Source organism: Telopea speciosissima, chromosome 8, assembly GCF_018873765.1.
Source record: "Telopea speciosissima isolate NSW1024214 ecotype Mountain lineage chromosome 8, Tspe_v1, whole genome shotgun sequence".
NCBI lineage: Eukaryota > Viridiplantae > Streptophyta > Magnoliopsida > Proteales > Proteaceae > Telopea > Telopea speciosissima.
Window position 1 is genome coordinate 20,153,273 of NC_057923.1, and position 19,760 is coordinate 20,173,032.

General features: G+C 35.3%; 1 protein-coding gene across 1 annotated transcript; it reads right to left on the reverse strand.

Annotated features, from left to right (window-relative positions):
- Window positions 1-238: 238 nt before the first annotated feature.
- On the reverse strand, window positions 239-9,273 carry LOC122670673. Its single transcript, XM_043867632.1, has 3 exons — window positions 8,765-9,273; window positions 3,639-3,719; window positions 239-796 (listed from the first exon to the last, which is right to left on the reverse strand). The coding sequence occupies exons 1-3, from the start codon at window positions 9,201-9,203 to the stop codon at window positions 378-380; spliced, it is 939 nt and encodes a 312-aa protein (XP_043723567.1). The 5' UTR covers window positions 9,204-9,273; the 3' UTR covers window positions 239-377.
- Between the last annotated feature and the right edge of the window lie 10,487 nt (window positions 9,274-19,760).

Below are 19,760 nucleotides of genomic sequence, written 5' to 3' on the forward strand. Positions count from 1 at the left end.
GGCAACTCCACCCATTGGTATATCTAAAAGATGATCAGAATTGTCCATGTGTCAAATTTCAGCAACCATACGAAAGGATGATATGCCGATTCCAATCATTGAATATATGTAAGGAATTAATAGTATTTGCCACATATAAAAATTTCATACATACCAAATCATGCACCCACCCCAGATCTTCTACGGCTCAGACTGCCCTTCCTGCCGTGCTGCTCAGACACAAGGCGGCGCGCAATGACCACTCTTTGAATTTCTTTGACATAAAACCTTATGCATTCTTATTCCAACATTCAACTCCAACTTGGTTTTTTGGTGCCGATGTTTCTGCCACTACTCGTTGGAACTACAATGTAATTGGAACATAGGAATAGGAAACTTCACATTCTTTGCCTGCTAGAATTAGTTTGGGTTAAATATGGTATCTCCTGGTACTTAGTAGCCTCATCCTCTTCATCAGATGATAGTATGGATGACCCCATCCATGCCTTAAACCCATCATTCACTTGCCTCTCCATCTCGGGTGTCACATCCAAGGGAGCTGCCTCCAACATCTCCAGCCCAAGATTTCTACCAGAAAAATTGCCTTCATCAAGAATTACAGTAGACTTTCTTCTTAGGAAAAAAGCAGTACCCCCATACAGAACAACCAGTCCCCATGATGCAGTCTCATAGCACCAAAACAGGGGTAAGGAACAACTGCTCCCAAATGTGAGAAGGCTTGATCCCAAAAACAGTGCAAGAAGACCAAATACAATGGCAAATATAACATTGAGAACAGACAAGCAGCGAACACCACCTGCAAGACATACTTAGAACTTAAAGGCTAGTGGATGAATATTAAGAGATTTAAGACTAAGCTACCATTGGTTGAAGTGTAGGGTACACAAGAACTGGAGTAGGGTTAGCTGTTTCCTACTATAAAAAGAAAAGAAAAAAAAATTGTATTACTCAATGACTCACAAATTAATCTAGATATAAACCGTCAACATTCAAGTAAATAACATAAAAAGTAATGGGTTGGCATTCTTTATGGGGGAGCGTGCGCAGGGGCCAATGAGAGGACACACATTGGCATAATGGGGGCGGGGCTATCGTTTCGTCCCCCTCTATGTCTGGGCGTGGGCGGTACATTCCCCACTTAGAACTTTTCTCCAAAATTGATTTATATATATGTACGATTGGGTTACATCAGGGAACAACCTTAAGCCCGTGTCAATTTGCGTTTATTATGGATGACCTAACCAAAAGCATTCAAGTCGAGGTCCCGTGGTGTGTGCTCTTCGCCGATGATATTGGCTTGGTGGATGAGATTGAAGTAGGGTTAAATGCTAAGTTGGAGATTTGGAGATCAACCTTGGAAACAAGAGGCTTTAAGATTAGTAGAACGAAGACAGAGTATATGATGCGTAATTTTAGCCATACTATGATGGACACTGACTTGGTGTGAATTAGGGAAAGAGAGATATTGCTAAGTGACTATTTTAGATATTTGGGGTCAATAATATATAAGGAAGGAAGGTGGCATAGAGGAGGATGTTTCACAAAGAATTAAGTGGGATGAATGAAGTGGAGAGGTGCGTCCGGAGTGTTGTGTGATAGATGTATTCCTTTAAAGCTTAAAGAAAAATTCTATAGGACTGTTGTACAATCGGCTATGATGTATGGGGCAGAATGTTAGACGGTTATGAAGTGTTTATGTAGCCGAGATGAGGATGTTAAGATAAATGTGTAAAAAACTAGGATGGATAAAGTAAGAAATGAGTGTATTAGAGCTGACTTGGGAGTTGCCCTGATCAATGACAAGCTTCGAGAGAGTCGTTTGAGGTGGTACGGTCATGTTCAACGGAGGCCTAGGGACACCCCAGTAAGGAGGATTTATATGATTCCGATTGAAGGAGTCAAAAGAGCTAGGGGTAGGCCTAAAATGACCATCGAAGAAGTTGTGAGAAAAGACATGCACAGTCTAGGGCTTGTACCAAGTATGACCACAAATAGAGCCTTTTGGAGGGCAAGGATCCATGTAGCAGACTCCATTTAGCTGAGATTTTCCTGACTGGCTGGGCTATGCCTCATTCCTCTTACCACCATTTTCATTTTTCATTTTATTTTCTATCTTTCATTTGTCATTTTCCAGTTGTCATTGCTCGTCTCTTTTCCCATCCCTCTTTTCCCCATCTCTTCATTCCCTTCTTTGTTTAGACCTTAGTTTCCCCTACTTTGTTTTGTTTGGATCTGTGAAGCCGACCCCATTAAGTTGGGATAAGGCTGAGTTTATTGGTTGGTTAAATGGTATCTAAGCAAAATATGGAGATTTGAACAAATACTACCAAAAAAAAGTATATTTGGGATCTTAAAAAAGGAGATTTTAAATATCCCCAACATGAGTAGAAGTTCTAACCCTTCTTTAGCCACTCAACATGGTTTTCCATTTCCAGAAAGGAGGCAGATATTATGGGACCAAACAATGCCTGGAGTTGGCTCCTGTCCTGCAGTGGCGGGAGCTGGAGCGTCCAGCCCAGCAAAACCACCTGAAAATAGGGGGTGGGGTGGTCATTTCACATGTGGGGCCCAGGTGGGACCCACCTGTGAAATGACCGCCCCACCCCTATTTTTGTTGTGGTTTTGCTGGGCTGGATGCTCCAGCTCCCGCCACTGCAGGACAAGAGCCTTTTCGACAATGCCTAGCTAGTAATAGACCCTTTTTTTGTCATTAGTACTGAATTTGAACTCATCCATAGCTTCCTACCCCACATAATAATTAGAGTTCTTTTCTATTTGTTTTTTTTTTTTTTTTGGGGGTGGGGGGGCAAAATAAAATATATGAAGTTACATCATCTAAGAGGAAATTATGGTTTTCAACGCTATAGGAAGGTTACGGAAGAAATGGTTCGAATGAAGTTCGATTTTGATTAAAGCTCTGTCTAAAGGAGCAAAATCTTGGTTCAGTGACCACTTTGGCCCCATTCCCCGTGTTCATTCTTTAGCCTAGGAAAAAAACCTGCTTATTGTTAAGAGGGGTTGATAATTGTGCAAACTATCTTGCAAGACAAGCAAATTAGAGTAAACACTTGGGTCATATCTCTTGTAATTAAATTAATGAAAGCATAACATAGCTAAGAGCAAACGCTCATCACATAGGAAAAACCGATATGTATAGGACAGGAGAGAAAATGGAAGTTTCTTTTACCAATATAATATCCAAATATCTTTCTTCAAATTAATAAAACAAGGGAAAGAAAAGCAACAAATCCCTCGGAAAAATCAGCTTTGAATGCTTATTTGGGGAAATAGATGATAGAAATAATATACCGCATTATAGTTGATCCTAATGGAATGAAAGATATAATTGCAGGGGACTAGATTCATAGTAAATAGAAGTTTAACTGAATAGTTAGTTGCAGGTTCAAAACTTGGGAACAGCCTCTCGAGTAAAGCAGGGGCCAGGAGGTAAAGCTACGTACATTTACCCCTCCCAGACACTGCAATAGCGGGAGCCTCGTGTACTGGTACACTCTATTATATCTTGATGAATTAATTAGATTTATTTGCGATAATCTTTTTTTTTTTTTGGTATTGCAATAATATGTTTTAATAAGTCCAAGGAGGAATATAAAGACTCGAAGATAAAATAATCATACCCCTTTTTGAAGCACAGTAGTTATTCTCCACTACCATTAAACAATCATGTCTGGCTGGAGCAGAATAAGCAACAATGATTCCTGTGCATAAATAAATCATGAGAACCTAAAACCAATGGGTAACATATGAAATAAAAAACTATTCCATAATCTACAATGGTGACTTGCATTGCAACAAAATATGAACAACGATGATTAGGAAAACTTCATGAGAACAACTAATGAATCACAATTTTTTTGACAACCTAATGGGGTTCTAGTCACCTAAGATACTAGTAGCAATAGTATTCAACTTATGTTGCATAGGAAAAAATTTTAGCAATGTGCCCATACTCATATAACACTGAAGCACTTCATGTTACTGTTGCTGGCCATAGGTGCCTTACACTTGTTAACTATAATTGTAGAGGTATCAGAAGGTCGACATGTAGCTATGTGGGTATATCCATAACAATGCTAGCTATGGGGCTCTACAATACTTCTCCGGCTTGAGAAAGAAACTTCCTGGGGGAGCTTCAAGTTTTCCTCTGCCTCATAACTTTTTGAAAATAGTCCTAAAAGTCAAATACATCATGGATGTTTATTGCCCTCCTGATTTTTGAATTCAGCCGTCTTGAACCGGGAAACCAGCTGATTGTCAATCTCATCACTTCCTATGTGTGAGACCAACGCATCAAACTGCTCCATGTACTCTTCAACTAAAAGGGTACCCTATTGTAGGGTGTTGAGTTTGTCGTGCAGACATGCTCTGAACGTGGGGGAAGATATTTATTTCTTAGCTCCTCCTTCATCTCCTCCAAAGTAGTAAGGGTGGTACCATGAACCTATAACTCCCGCTAATATAATCTCCACCACTCCCTTGCGGTCCAACTAACTGAGCTAGGGCTTGCTTCAATTTTTTGGGCTCTAACAAATTAAACCGATCAAAATAATCGTCTAGACAAGCAAACTAGTCATTGCCAATTTCCCATTGTAATCTTTGAGCTTTTTGGAGATCGCCAATCCGTCGACAAGCAAACCAGCTTCAAGTATAATATGCAACATATCCTTCAAAGTAGGCCGATGTGTAGGTACTCAACTCTCAATGGTCCTCTCCCTAAAGCCCTCATGGTATTGTTTGCAAGAATGGTTGGCATTCCCTTATCGATCTGGGATTTATAGCTCTAGGGGAATGGGAAGACTTGCTCCTCTGCAGTTTCATGGCAACCATATCATCAAACAGTTGTCTATATTTCTCCTACATATCTACATTGGATAGTTATCTGATTATGTCAGCCAATTGATTAACATTATCCTAAAGGTCGGTTTCATTAGAGTTCTTAGGTTCACTACAAGCCATAGCTCTGATAACCCAATTGATTAGGTTCTAAGTCACCTAAGACACTAGGGTTCAAAACATCAGTAAACTGGAATTGCAGAGAAGGAAGTAGAAACCAACAAACAGAGATTAAATTAAAATGAGAAGCAAACATGCCTGATGTGACCAATCTCCTGGTCAAGTGCTCTATTCAGACAACAGAATACAATAATAAAATTGAATGGAATCCAACAGTAAGATTTCAAAGTATAGAATAATCCTAATTGAAATAGGAAACTAAAATTTCTGACAGAAATTAGAATTCGATAGAAATTCAAACCTGATTTGAGAAAAGTCAGGTCGAATGTCAGACTTAGGGGGAAGAATAATCCTGCAAAGTTTGACCTGATTCTGATGTTAGATTTAAAGAAACTAAAGCAGTATACTTGCACTAGGAAATCAGAGAATCGAGTTAGGAAATCAGATCTGAAACTGAAACTTAGAGAAGCAAATCGATGGCTTCTTTAACAGGATTTACAGGGATGAAAACAAGCAATATGTGTAAGAGCCAACTTCGAAGTCAGAACTGAAATAGAACCAAAATAATAGAAAACCCAAGCGAAGAGATATGAATTTAGATCCCGATTGATTAGAAAAGATATAAAAGAAAAAAGAGGATATGTGTTGAGGCATCCCACCTGAAACACTAACTTGGAATCACCACTAGGTACCTGCTGAATCACCACCAAACCGATAGGCTACAGCTTTCATTCACTAAATTGTGGGGGCTGGAATAGTCTTGCATGTATTTAGACTGATAAATACAAACTAAGCCTAAATACAAAAGGAAACCTCCCTAGCCACAGGTTGTGTATGGAGACTCCTTGATTGACTCAAACACTAAATAACAAAAGAGCCCTTAACTGAAGATAAACTACACCCAATCGATCTGCCTATGTAGGTGTCCTAATCTGACCATGAAACTAAATTAAGACACCTTAAATTATGGTTGGACTAATAGGGTCTGCATGATAACACTTTCGTTTATCTATTTCTCTTTTTTTTTTTTTTCCTGGGAATATAAAAAGAATAGAAATCCATTTGTTAACATAGGTTCATTTATTCATTTATTTATTGTTTATTTGGTTCCTAAGAATGAATCGAAATAAAAAAGTTGCTGAGAAATAGCAAAAAAGAAACTCCAATTTGAAGCTTCTGTGTCCCATAAATAAGGGGGGAGTTGCACTTTAATGAGCACATTGGCAAAAATAATTTCATGTTCAAAATAAAACACGACCTCCAATACAATTTCAACCACCATCACCACCACCTCCACAAAATTTTTGGGTATTTAATGGCATTTTTGAAAATTTATAGAAATTCTAGAAACAAAAATAATTGGACATAACAAATGTGTTTCTGTTTCTTTTTTAATCCAGAAATAGAAATTACTATGCATTACCAAATGAGTTTTTATTGTTCAAAAATTTGGCTCAGTAAGATGAATACAAAAAGTAATATCTGGAATAGAAACATGGCCCAAAAACAAAAGTATTACCATGCAGGTCTATAGAGTCTCTAATCAATTCAACCAATTTACATTAATAACAAAATAAATAAAGATAAAACCCCATGATTTTAGCTTTTTTTAAAAACAAAAAAAAAACTCCAATCACATGGGCGGGTTTAGGTAAAAATATAAACCACAGGAAAACCCTTTCTTTCTCTTTGTTATGTGTGTCTTGAATTCTTGTACCCGTTTCGAAGTTTACCCCACCCTAACATTTTTTGTGGCAATCCGAAGGGGAAATTTTGTGTGGTCTGTGATCGATCTGACTTGGAGGAGTATTACCTTGTTTTATTTTTTTGTTGTGTTAGAAAGTGTGAGAGATGTGGTATGGGTATTTTCATGTTAGGTTTTCTAGGGAGAGTTTTTGCTGCTACTTTTGGTGTTCTTGAGAGATCTTTACTATATTTTTTCTTCCATTACATAGTGAATCATCTTCAGCTTCGTCTATGGGTGTAACAATCAAATTGGTGTGTGAAGTGTGAATCACGTTAAATTTTTGTGTCATTTTTGTTTGAATCTGTTTTGTTTCTTCGTGTTTCTTAGTGTTTACGTTAACACTCTTTTTTCTGGCTGAAAACTGCATCACAACTTCATAAAACAAAATTATTTAACCCAGCATTAAGATTTTTTTTTCTTCAGTCTTATGGATTACTTTTCTCTAATGTTATATCTGGGACACTCCATCATAGAAGATAAATGATATAAGAAAGGGGAATCCCACAGGCCCTAGTAAGGTTTCTCACTTTCATGTGCATCAAGTTTGATTCTCAATTCATTAGGATCAACAAATAAAGTTATTTTTCTATAATTGTCTCCTAAGTAGTTGTTTATTTACTAGAAGACTATGAGTCAAAAAAATTTCTTCTAAGATGTAAGGAAGAAAGTTGTATGCTTTTTATCAAATCATTATACATCCTAAGTTTATAAACAATTTTTCTTATCCAGCTTAAAGTATTGCCCACTTTCTTGGCAAAACTTGTGCTTTCCCTTGCTAGAGCTGACTCTAGTAACTCTTGAAGTTCAAGATAGTTTTAGATTTAATCAACCAATCCTTGTGATAACGTGATATCAAGAACACTCTATAATATTCATCTAACCAATCACTACCATTACTAACAATTCATTACATCAAGGAACCATGTTCTACATATCATAGCTTTGACTCTTCTTCATCTCTTAAAATAATTCCTATTGTGATTGATTCCCTTTTTACTCCCTGGTTTAACTTTAAACATCATATAGTTCTCACATAAATTTATAATCTTATAAACAAGATTCTTGTCCTGTTCTTTTAAAACATAAACCCACTATTTGAAATCCTAGTTTAAGCACCTGCATAATTTAAACCCTAGTTATCTCTTGATTGTTCTCTACCTCTACATCTTTCAGATTTGAAAACTAATGTTGGCCAGATAATTGGATTTACCATCTTATCATCCAGGTTGAACCTCTAACCTTCTTGGCTCTCATGCCAATTAATTTCTTTGGCAGATTAATTAGTTGAAGCCAGTATCTATAATGTTGTATGTTTTATAAATCTCTTAATCCAGGAATTTGGTTTATTCTTGTAAGATCATAAATTCATTGCTAAGTGTTGGAGTGTTTTTGTACTATTCTTCTATTTTCTTAATAAAATTCATGTCAATACTGACTCTACCCTAGACCATGAAAGCACTGCCTAACAATATTTTAAAATTTTTTATTTTTGTATTAAATTAATTGGCCTTCAGACTATTGTCCAAGGTTTATTGGATGGTCTAGGATACGAAATTGATTTTTCTCCAGTATATGATACTTCTTGACCTTAATAAATTTCAATTCACTGCTTGTCAAATTATCCCAAGTTCTACAACCCCTCTTCACCTAATTGCATCCAAGTTCTTTGAAGCAAAGTTTGATTAATTACAAGTGTTTACTTTTCCATGACAATAATGCAGTTGTGAATCAATTCCTTTAAAATTAGAATGTAAACCATCATACACAGTAACTTATACAACTAAAGTAAAAATGAAAAACTCTAGAAACTGCACAAAGAAGATAAATTACGATAACAAATTACTTTAAAAAAAAAAAGATCATTTTCATCGGGGTTCTCACTGCATTCTATTCCTCGTATATACATCAACAAAATCTCATAATGAAAAATAAATAAATAAACAAAAAACTACTATATTATCACATTTGAATTTGATAAACAATAGTAGTAGCATGAACAACTTTAATAATGAAAGACAATACTAAGCCCCATAATTTTCTAACCTGATACAAGGTACATAACCGAGACAAAGAAAAGGATTGTTGATGGGATGAACACAACTACCCAGTAATAATCAGCCATCTCTTGCTCTGTGAGATCAAACGGAGCCACATACATATCAGAATTCCCAGTCATATTTCTTGGCAAATGCTGAAGCCGCCGATCTCTACAGAAGGATCTCTTCCCCTCATCATCGGGGAAAACAATCTTTAAGCTAATGAAAACAGAAATGAGAACTACAAACCATAGAATCGTCATAGTAACCATGACAGCTGACCTCTGTAGTCGGCCCCAAGCTTTCTCTTCCTCTCTGAGGTTCTCATACTCATGTTTTGGCATGAAAGCCTGGCGAAGAGCATCGTCAATAATTGCCATTGGGATGATGGAAATATGACTTTCAGGGTTTCTTGATATGATATGTTTTAGCTCCAACACTGACATTAGAAATCTGAGCCATGAATGGGATGGAAAAAATTGTAGGGTTTCGCAGTTACTGTGAAAGGAAGTTAAAGCTAAAATTGGAATTAAGTTGGATTATATAAGAGACACTAGAGAATGATGGAAATTGGAAGTTAACTTCAGAATTTTGAAAAGGCTTCTCAAGATTTCTTAAAACCATTATAGAATCTAGAGAGGTTTTAAATCAAAATTCGTTGTTAATACACGATCAAAGGTTTCCTTGACTTCTTGTTGTCAATTATCATTTTGCCTTTTGAGAGGCTATTTCTACGACTTTTTAATAAAAACTGCTTTTCAAATAAGGTATTACCTTTTTCTTATTGATAGTTTAACACCCTTCAAGTATAATTTTACCTTTTTGACCAATTTAATATGACATAAATGTTTTTTTATAAGGGTAATAGTATTATTTTATTTGTATACTCAAAAAGTGTGCATAATTGCGATACCTTTTGATAATGACATAATAACATCTCTCTTTCAAATTATTTTTGAAAATTTTTTTATAGACCTATCTTAAAGAATTTTTAAGAATAAAACAAGAGTCAATTAAAAAAAAGATGTCAAATTCTAAGTACACAGAGGTATCGTTGACCTTCAAATAAGTATTTAATATTTCTATTTAACATCAACCATAGAACTTTTGTTTTTTAACTCATATAAACACTCCAACTATACACAAAGTGCTGAAAAATATCATTTTTATTCTTCTACTAATTCATCTTATCCACAGAAATCACAAATGTGTGACTCCATGTCACAAAATTATCATTTTTGTACCAATATGGGAAAGAGTTATGAATCATACAATAAGGGTAGACATTTAATAAGAAGATAAGGTTTTGGAGCTATATATATATATATATCGGCATTGAACGCTTTCTTTTTTCATTTAAATTTAAAGAAACTCACCCGAAATACAATGTTGGTAGACTTTCATACAATATACCAAGTTCTACCATGTGTCATGATGATGTGGTGATTTCAACTATGGGATGGATCAGTCAACTATAAGCTCAATCATGTGTTAGTGTTACATTTTAAACCAAATCTTAATATTAAACATACTCTCTATCCACCCAATTGATAACCTTGTACAATCTTTAATACCAAATTTTGTAATAATTTATTTTATCACATAGATAACTTGGATTAAGCTAAACATATAGTAAGGATCTTGGGGTCTACCTGACAACAAAATTTGGACTCTATTTTATTTTTTATATGACAAATAAGCTAGGGTCAACAACATAAGCTTCCCTTAGTAGTTCAACTGTGAAACATTTGTCCAGTTCAAGATGATAGGTTTGATCATTGAAATATAGTGTTAAAAACTTAAGATAAGTAGCACCAATGATAAAATATGGATATCCAGAGAAAAAAAAATATTGAGATGGTTTAATTACTTGATATATATGCTCTATGTTTTATCCATATGGCATAGAGATGAGAAGAGAAAGCACTGCTCCGTATTTGCAAGTAAAAGGAAAGGAATGAAAGTGAAATTATTTTTAAAAAAGTATATATATTTTTTAATCATGATTATATAACATGCTTAAAACCCCTTATCATATTTAATAATTTATATTTTTTTAGATGTCTTTTTTAATTTTATTACAAAACAAAATAAGTTTTAGTAATTAGAATTGAAATGTTTTGGAGTTATTTAGACAATCATTATAAGACAGAACACAAATAATTGATCCAACAAATCACCCATTAAACCATTTAACATACACAAGAATTGTTCAATTGTCATGTCATCTTATTGATACTGTTAACAGCCTGCTAATACTACCTATGTGAGTTGTGTGAGTATGACCATTGTGAATGTAACCAATGTGATTATATTGTTCAATTGACCGTGTTGACAAAAATGACAACAACCGCGGTCATGGCTCCAACATATAGTACTATTTCTTATCATTGAACCAATAGGATTAGACAATGTTTATGTTGGTGACAATTTGTTTTGTACATAATCTGCTTTTTTGTATGAAAAGTAAAGGTAATTTATGCAATCTTAAACTCTTGTTGTTGTCAATAAAACTAAGAGTAAATCAATTGCTTCTTCTTTATTTTTCTTCTTCTTGTTGTTGTGATTAGATTGGGAGGAGGATATAGTGGTGCAAAAGTAATCCATCAAACCATGTGCACAAACATACAGCTGGTCCTGTTTCACTAAGGCATGCAAAGCTGAGAGGGTCAAGCCACTGATAACTTGTGCTTGATCAAATGATCAAATATGCTATTTCGTCTGTTGTTTTACATGTGCCTCTATGTTGGAATCCATCATAACATCCTCAAACTAAGTTTTGAATGCTAAAACAGTCAAGATAAATAAATTCATTACAGGCCAAAGGGCATTGCAAATCATAAATAGTGGTTTCTAAGTGCATTTGTGATGGTTTGAGAATAGTTGTATCTACAAATTTCTGTATCTTTTGTTTTTCTTTAACAAAATTCCATCTTATACTGCCATGTAAAAGGTCTGATGAAAAATAAAATTTTATGAACAAATAAACCCCAAGGTCCCCTACTCACCCATATTTCATTTCAAATGGAGTTGGTCTCATTACAAAACAAAGCCTTAAAAAAATCCAAGTGGTGTTAGGGACTACGAGTTGTGTCTGGACAAACATGAGAGGGCATGCTTTCAACTCAGAGGGTATTTGACTGAATTTAAGTCCAAAATTTGATCTATTCCTAGTTCAAACTATTTTCAAATATACAAAGGTTAGAATTGCCTCATTATTTTTTCATGTGGCAGAATTAGGGATGCCCGAACTCCAAACGTGGCTGCCCAAGAAAATGTTTGCCTTAAATATAATTATCTATGGAGCTAATGTAGATAAAAACGTCAATATATTTGCCACTTTATGTTAGTAAGCACTTACAAAACAATGGAATCCCCTTTTTGTCTTTTCTCTCATCCACCACAAAATAGTATTCTAAAATCATATAATTATGTAGAAGGTGGGACAACTTTATATATATAATGGATAATGTATGTCTTCCTAAATAGAATATAGACTTCCCTACAAGAAGATATGTACTAAGAACAAAAAGGCTTTCAGTTTCTTTTTACATTTATATATTATCTTATAGGGTCCCTATCTTATATGTATAGAGACTTGGGTCCTTGAAAACATGACCTTAAGTGTTAGTTAAGTTTAAAAACCATCTCTAATAAGCCTAGACAACAACAACAATAATTTAACTACAATAATATAATATGGTCAAACCTTTGAAAGTCGTTTATTATATGATGGACTTGAAACATTAATGGAGGAGCAATTTAACTAAAATTTAGTATCTAATTAGTTATCATTACAAGTAAGAAGAATTAAAACTTGCAGGCAGAGTTATATTATCATGAAATTATATTATGTTATTTGGCCTTAATTGAACTGGCATCCATTACAACCATAAGACATATTAAATCTCCATTGTGGATCTGATCATATGAAAATGATCAAACCAATAAATTAAGGGATGGGGAAGGACCCAAGAAAATTTGATTGGAAGGTTCCCAATAACTTTCATTCATTATTTTTTCTAGACTATGGCCATTTTACTTACTATCACCAACGTTTCAAACAATTACTTGACAACCCTTGAAACCTGATGGTGTTAGACTGCTATTAGTGTTTAAATGGAAATGTCAATTTTACCCTTATAACCATTTATATAAAACTTGTGAAGTATAAATTATAGACTTGCCATTTACATGTTTTAACCCTAAAAAAACCTAAGAAACTCAAATCAACCATCTTGCAACCTTGGAGAAGAAGCTTGGCAGTGCTCCATCGTCGACGATAGGAGAGAGTGAAAAAATCTCAAATTTCTGGCAAAGATAGACCATTGCAACTCCCAAAAAGGTTTTGTTCTTCCTATTTTGTATATTCTCTACCTTACCTCTCTCTCCCAGATGATCTGAAATTAGGACAAATTCCACTAATTTTGTTCCTTTTGTAAAATTAGGGCATAATGTGTTGTTCCTTTAGTAAAATTAGGGCATAATATGTGGAACCGTAGAAACCTAGAAACCCCCAGCTGCTCAGGCTTTATGGGCAAACCGTGGAACCAATCATATTCCAGTTGCTCAGGTTTTGCATAAGCTTTATAAGATGGCCTCTTAAAAGTCACACTGGAATCTCTCCCAACCATGCAATAAGCCAGTAATGAAAAAGTTCATATTTAGAAGAGATTTTCAATTAGGAATATGGGTCAAATTAGATTCAATGATGATCTTGTATAGTCTGATTTTAATTCCAAAGGTACCATCTCTTCCAGAAATCGAGGTCCTTGGCTCACCCTTGAGGGTCTCTTGAGGTTGAGGGAATAGCCCTTACATGTCCAAATTAATCACCAGCTGAAAGCCTCAAAAATGAAAAAGAATGATTTTTTCTAAATTGTGGCATTAAATCATTTGTGCAAATGAATTGGATCAATTTTGCTTTCCTTGTAACTGTTACTCTTTTTTTGCAGATATCATGTCTACTTCAAGTGTATGTGACAGGAAGTACGAGAGGCCAAAGTATGTTAATATGGTTTGTAGATGTGGAGTAAGAGCTATTGTGAAGATATCGGAGTCTGTGGATAATAAGCACAAGTTTTATTACGCATGTGGGGGTCTTAATAATAAATGTGGGTTTATCTCTTGGTGTAATCCCATTAACCCATACCCTATTGTTTCTCCGATCACAGAAGCACCAATAAACAATCCCAATCCTCCTGAAAGGCAACAATCGAATGAGGAGATGCAAAATGTGAAGCTGAGATTGCTGATGTTGGAGAAGTTCAATGAATCACTGAAGTGCTTTAGTCAATTTTTATTTGTTTTATTTTTTATAGTCGTTGTAGCTGTTATTGTGAAATTAATGTGAAAGTATGATGAAGAGCAACATTTGTGGGCACTGGTACCTATACTTTTTGTGTTAAAATGAGATTGTAATGGTTGGAGAAATAATGGAATGTTTCCTTGGTTTATAACTTTGTTTCTGATTCTCTATGATTTTTGTGTAATCCAATCAAGACATTTACATTCAAGGAATGGACAACTCTTACCTAGACAAACTTACTAAATATTCATTACAGCCACAAAATATGTTGGAATGTTCATATAAGGGACTACCCATTACCTGCTTGCAAAACAAAGTAGATGGATTGGGAAATGGATGTACTTCTATTCATCATCCATTTCCCAATCCATTAACAACACATCCTGTTGACTCCAATTAACAATAAGGGAACTAAACATCCTGCTGAATCCAATTAAAAAGAAGAACAAACCATTTCCCAATCCATTAACATCCATAGGTCATTACATCCATATTGAATACATGAACAAAACAACCTATTGAGTCCATGAACTAAACATGAATTTCATCAGTCAAACATTAAGTACCGTATCAGTACCATTAATGTCAACTCCCAAAATAAACATCATCCAAACCAATACTATTACCTAAATGAAACACACATTTCATAAAACAAACCCAAATTTCTGTCTTGTTCCTCAAATACAATACATTCATTCCTAATGTCTGAAATAAACAACCACTACTTTTGCAGTCATCTTTCATTTATTCTTCTTTTCTAATATTTTTGTTTTCCTCCTTGTAATCTTGGCAGCCATTCTGTCCCTTATCTTGTCTTCTGGACACTCAGTTGTGATCACATTAGATGCCTGTGCTCTGATAACTCTTTGAGAGCTGCAAACCTCCTCTTGGGTTTGGGTCTCACTTCTTGTTTTTCTCTACATAAACATGAATTTCATCAGTCAAACATTAAGTAATGAAAGATACTCAAATACACACCAAAACTATAAATACTTTTACCAAAATTATACCTTCACACCAGCTGTTTTAGTACTAGATCCTCTCTTTTCCTTCTCTGATTCTCTCTGGTCTTTATCATATATAAGCATGAAATTAAACCTTTTCAGTACTTAATGGCTCAGATAAGTATGGAGTATAGGATAAACAATCCAAAAAATATACCTGCACAATAGCCTTACTCCTACTACTAGATACTCTATTATCCTTCATTGATGCTCCCTAACCTTTTTTCTATATTAGCATGAAATTAAGCATCATTAGTACTTCATGGCTCAGATAAGTATGCAGTATAGGATAAAAAAATCCAAAAAATATGCATGCATAATAGCCTTAGTCCTACTACTAGATGCTCTATTGTCTTTCACTGGTGCACGCTGGCTTTTTTCCTATATTAACATGAAATTAAACATCATCAGTACTTCATGGCTCAGATAAGCATGCTCAAACATAAATATAGGATAAAACATTAAGAAATTATACCTACACAATAGCTATCCTACTACTCGATGCTCTCTGACATTTCCTCTTATTATGGCCCAATTGTTTGCAGTTGACACATCTGACAGTTCGACTCCTTTTTCTAAATTCAACAATAGGAGCCTTATCTTGTTCCCTTCTTTCATTGACATGAGATCTACTAGGCATCCTTTTCAAAAGAGGAGGTTGCACCACAAAGTTCATAACATCTTCTCCTAACCCATCTAGATCAGGAAGTGGGGCAATGAACCCAGCATATGTTGTCATATAGTTCTGCATATTGTAATATGCATCATAATATGTCTCAAGCAACTCCCTTTTGTGTAAGATAGTTGTTTTGCATGTTTGCATGGCATAACAGTAGAGTCTCATACTTTGCAACAACTTGTACGATCTTTCAAATTGACCACACATCTACTTGTATTGTTGTCTGTCACTTCATACTGAAAGTCATCTGCTAGTTGGACCCGAAAGTGCCTTGACTCTTCATAGACCTTGTTTAAATTGCTTCTAGCTTTTGGTGTTAATGTATCATGATAGGTGCACCCCCTTGAATACATTTTGTAAAATCTATAGTTTGCTCCGTCATTCATCAATCAATATGAGAATGGGTTTGCTCGTCAGGTCTATAATCCAATTGTTGAAGGACTCACTCATATTCTTTGTAATATGATCACTTCTTGCTCTATTGTCAAAAGTATGCCTAGCCCACATGCTTGGCTTATTTTTCATCAACTTCAAGTGGACATCATTATCAATCTCCTTGATTGCATTCATTTCCCCTTCAAGCACAAGAGGAGTGTAGGATCTCGAGGCTGACAAAAAATGAATTTTCAATAACAAATCAGAAAACTTTTTCCTGAATTTTTGGTATAAATGCCTACTGCGACACCTTTGTTATGTATGTGGGAAGGTTGTAGTAGTGGCATCTGACAGTCCCTATAACATATAAAAACAAAGAGTCAATGTCAATCATTTATGAGTATTTATTTGACAAAAAAAATTGAATAAATGAACTTAGATTTTTTTTACCTTTTGTTTATCTGACATAAAGACCAAACCATTTGTAGCATTATAGAGAGCCTCTGCTAAATTCTCTAGAAAAAACAATCAACTATTTTTGCATTCAACCTCTACTATTCCATATGCAACAGGATACAATGGGTTGTTCCCATCAATAGAAATAGCTGATAATAAAACCCCTCCATATTTTCCCTTCAGGTGGTAGCCATCAAGTCCTATAAAGGGTCTACATCCCCTCAGAAACCCTTCACTGCATGCTTTGAAACAAACAAAAAGCCTCTTGAATATTGGATTTTCAGACATGTCTTGCCTCTGCTCGTATCTGAGAATGAACATGCTCCCAAGATTCTTTTGTAATACCAAATCAACATAATGTGGTAACATTGCATAAGAGTTTGCATGGTTCCTTTCATTGATTTCTTCAGCAATCTTTTTTGCCCTCCATAGTTTCATGTAAGTAATTGTAAGACCGTATTCCCTAATCAAAAAATTTATTAAAGATTTCACTTTAATTTTTGGGTCATTCTTGAGTACAGCTGCAATAGTCTCACTTATCCATCTACAAGTGGCATCCTTATTTGTACTCAACTTTGCATATGTATGTAAACCATTATATGACTTCACCATAAATGTTTTACCATCATCAGCAAAGGAGACATAAATTCTCTATGGACACCGAGAACTTTTACACAAAACAAACACTTGATGTTTCTCATTCTTTCTTCTCAAAACCTCAATACCCTCTTGTATTGCATACTTTTTTAGGGCCTTCCTAAATGCATATACATCAGCAAACATATGACCAACATCAAACTTTATCTTACCTTCAACAACAATACCTTGTGCAGGCCCCAAAAACTCTTTAGAGTCATAGTCAGATAAGTTACATGGAGGCACAACCTCTATGTCATCACCATCCATCAAATCATCAATCTCAGTTGGAACATCATTATATTGTCTTTTATCAATCTCCTCGTCAATCCCATCATCATTCCCCTCATCATTCACTTCATCACTCCTTTCATTACTGAGGTGTGTCCAATCTAAGTCATCACTTAAAGAGTTAGCAGATTGCAAAAAATCACTCCTGATAGCACTCCTGGAAAGACTCCTAGTAGTACTCTTGGTAAGACTCCTACTAGTACCCCTGGTAGGAGTCCTACTAGCACTCCTGGTAGGAATCTTACTATCACTCCTGGTAAGCCTCCTATTAGCACTCCCAGTAGGAGTCCCACCAATATTTGTAATTTTTTTTCAATCCACTACTAGTTGCAAAGTTTGTACTAGTAGCTTTTTCACTTGGTTCAGTATTACTCTTGGTCTTTGCAGTTGCATTTCCATAATCAGGATATCTGGCATTAGCAGCACCTCTAATAGTAACACTACCATTACCATCACTACTACCACTGCTGGTGGCATTAGAAACAACCCTGCATACACCACCACCCCTTCTGACATTATGTTTTGACCTATTATGCCCAGCCATATCTCCTAACATAGCAGTCTAACCGTAATCATCAACTATGGAAGCAAATTCACCTTGCATATCTTTTTGATTTTCCATTTCTCTTTGACTTTGTCTTTCTCTGTAGACTATACTATTGGGAAACCCATTAATCGTATAAATCTCACTGTCAGAAGGACTTACTTCAAGATCATAAACATAGAAATTTATGTCATCCAAACCATGACAAGCAAAATACTGATACAGAGTGTTATCATTTGTCACTTCCACTTCACCCTGGCTCATGAGTATGCTTTTGACCTTAAATTTGACATTATGGCCTACAGGGACATGGTCAATGACTGAATTATAGAAGTCAGAGACCATGTCCACATACTCATATCTATCTGGATCAAACCATATTCTTTTCACTCTACCATTCTAGTGGAAATAAATAGGATACTCTATACTAATTGCTGGACAATTGAGAAAAAATCATAATACATTAGAGGGACACCCTTCAAGATCATCACATTATATAATACAGTTCAAATTTAGATAAAAAAACAAGGGTTCAAAAGCATACTCTTCTAGTATTCAAACATTTATTGCTGCATAAAATCCAATAATCCAAAGTAAGTGTGTGTGTGTGTGTTTACTGTTATAATAAGAAAAGTACAAAACATGACAATTAGAGCTTTACCCTTCAATCTCCCTTATTTTCTTACTGACATTATCATGTTTTTCTCTAACAGTGTATTTCCAAGCAAGTCTGAATTATCTACTTAGCATTTGTGGATTTCAAAAATGACTTGACTTTGAGTTCCATGATGGAGTCTGTAGACTACAAAAAGTGAATGAGTATTATGTTACCATATATTGGTGTTTTGATCAATATATATACTCAATCATTTCACTCTTGACAAAAAAAAGGTCTTCTCTTTGGATTTTCTCCAAACAAATGATGGGTTCTCATTGCTCATTGAAATTTTCAATGGTTACTGTTTACAAGTAAACCTTTAATATATAGGGAGGGATATACTCACAGACTTCCCAGTTCACATTCTATCATATAACAAGTAAATCATTACAATAAATAGGAAATAAAGTGCAGAGATTTCATGAAATTGCTTAAATGATGCAAATGGATCAAAGAATCAGATGGTGCTTCAACCGGATTTGGGAGATTATGCCTACGAATGCCAGATTGGAGTGTGGTTGTTATATACTGGCCACTGGAGTTAGGGGAGTGGTAAGGGGAGGTCGCAGGAGGTAGGGTGGAGGTTGGGACACCACTGAAGGTTTGGTATGGCTTGCGGTGAAGGTTCTAGGTTAGGGTTCAGCAAGGATTTGGTAAAGGTTAGGGTTTTCTTACTTGGCTGGCGATATGCTCATAAGGGTGCCTCCGATAAAGCTTTCACATGGTTTCCTTCATCAACTTCGGCAACTGCAACTTGCCATAAGGACTGGAGCAGAGTAGAGAGTGGAGAGTGGGGAGTACAGAGTGGAGGGTGGAGGATTAAGAGGATAGAATTAGGTGTTATTCGTTTAGGATAGGAAAAGGGTAAATCTATCACTTCACTACATCTTAAGGGTAGTTTAGGCATTTACAAAATATTTAACCCATGTTAATGGTGACTGACTAATGGACAAGGCTACTTGAAAGAAATGGTAAACTGCAGGGGGTGTTCAAGTAATTGTTTAAAAAGTTGGGGAGAATAAGCAAAATGGCCATAGTCTAGGGGGTGTCCA

Coding starts and splice junctions, on each gene's coding strand:
- LOC122670673 (XM_043867632.1), bottom strand. CDS start 9,203: ATGTCAGTGTTGGAGCTAAAACATATCATATCAAGAAACCCTGAAAGT. Junction 3,720..8,764: donor GGTTATGTACCTTGTATCAG/GTTAGAAAATTA, acceptor ATTTATGCACAG/GAATCATTGTTGCTTATTCT. Junction 797..3,638: donor CTACTGTGCTTCAAAAAGGG/GTATGATTATTT, acceptor TATGTCTTGCAG/GTGGTGTTCGCTGCTTGTCT.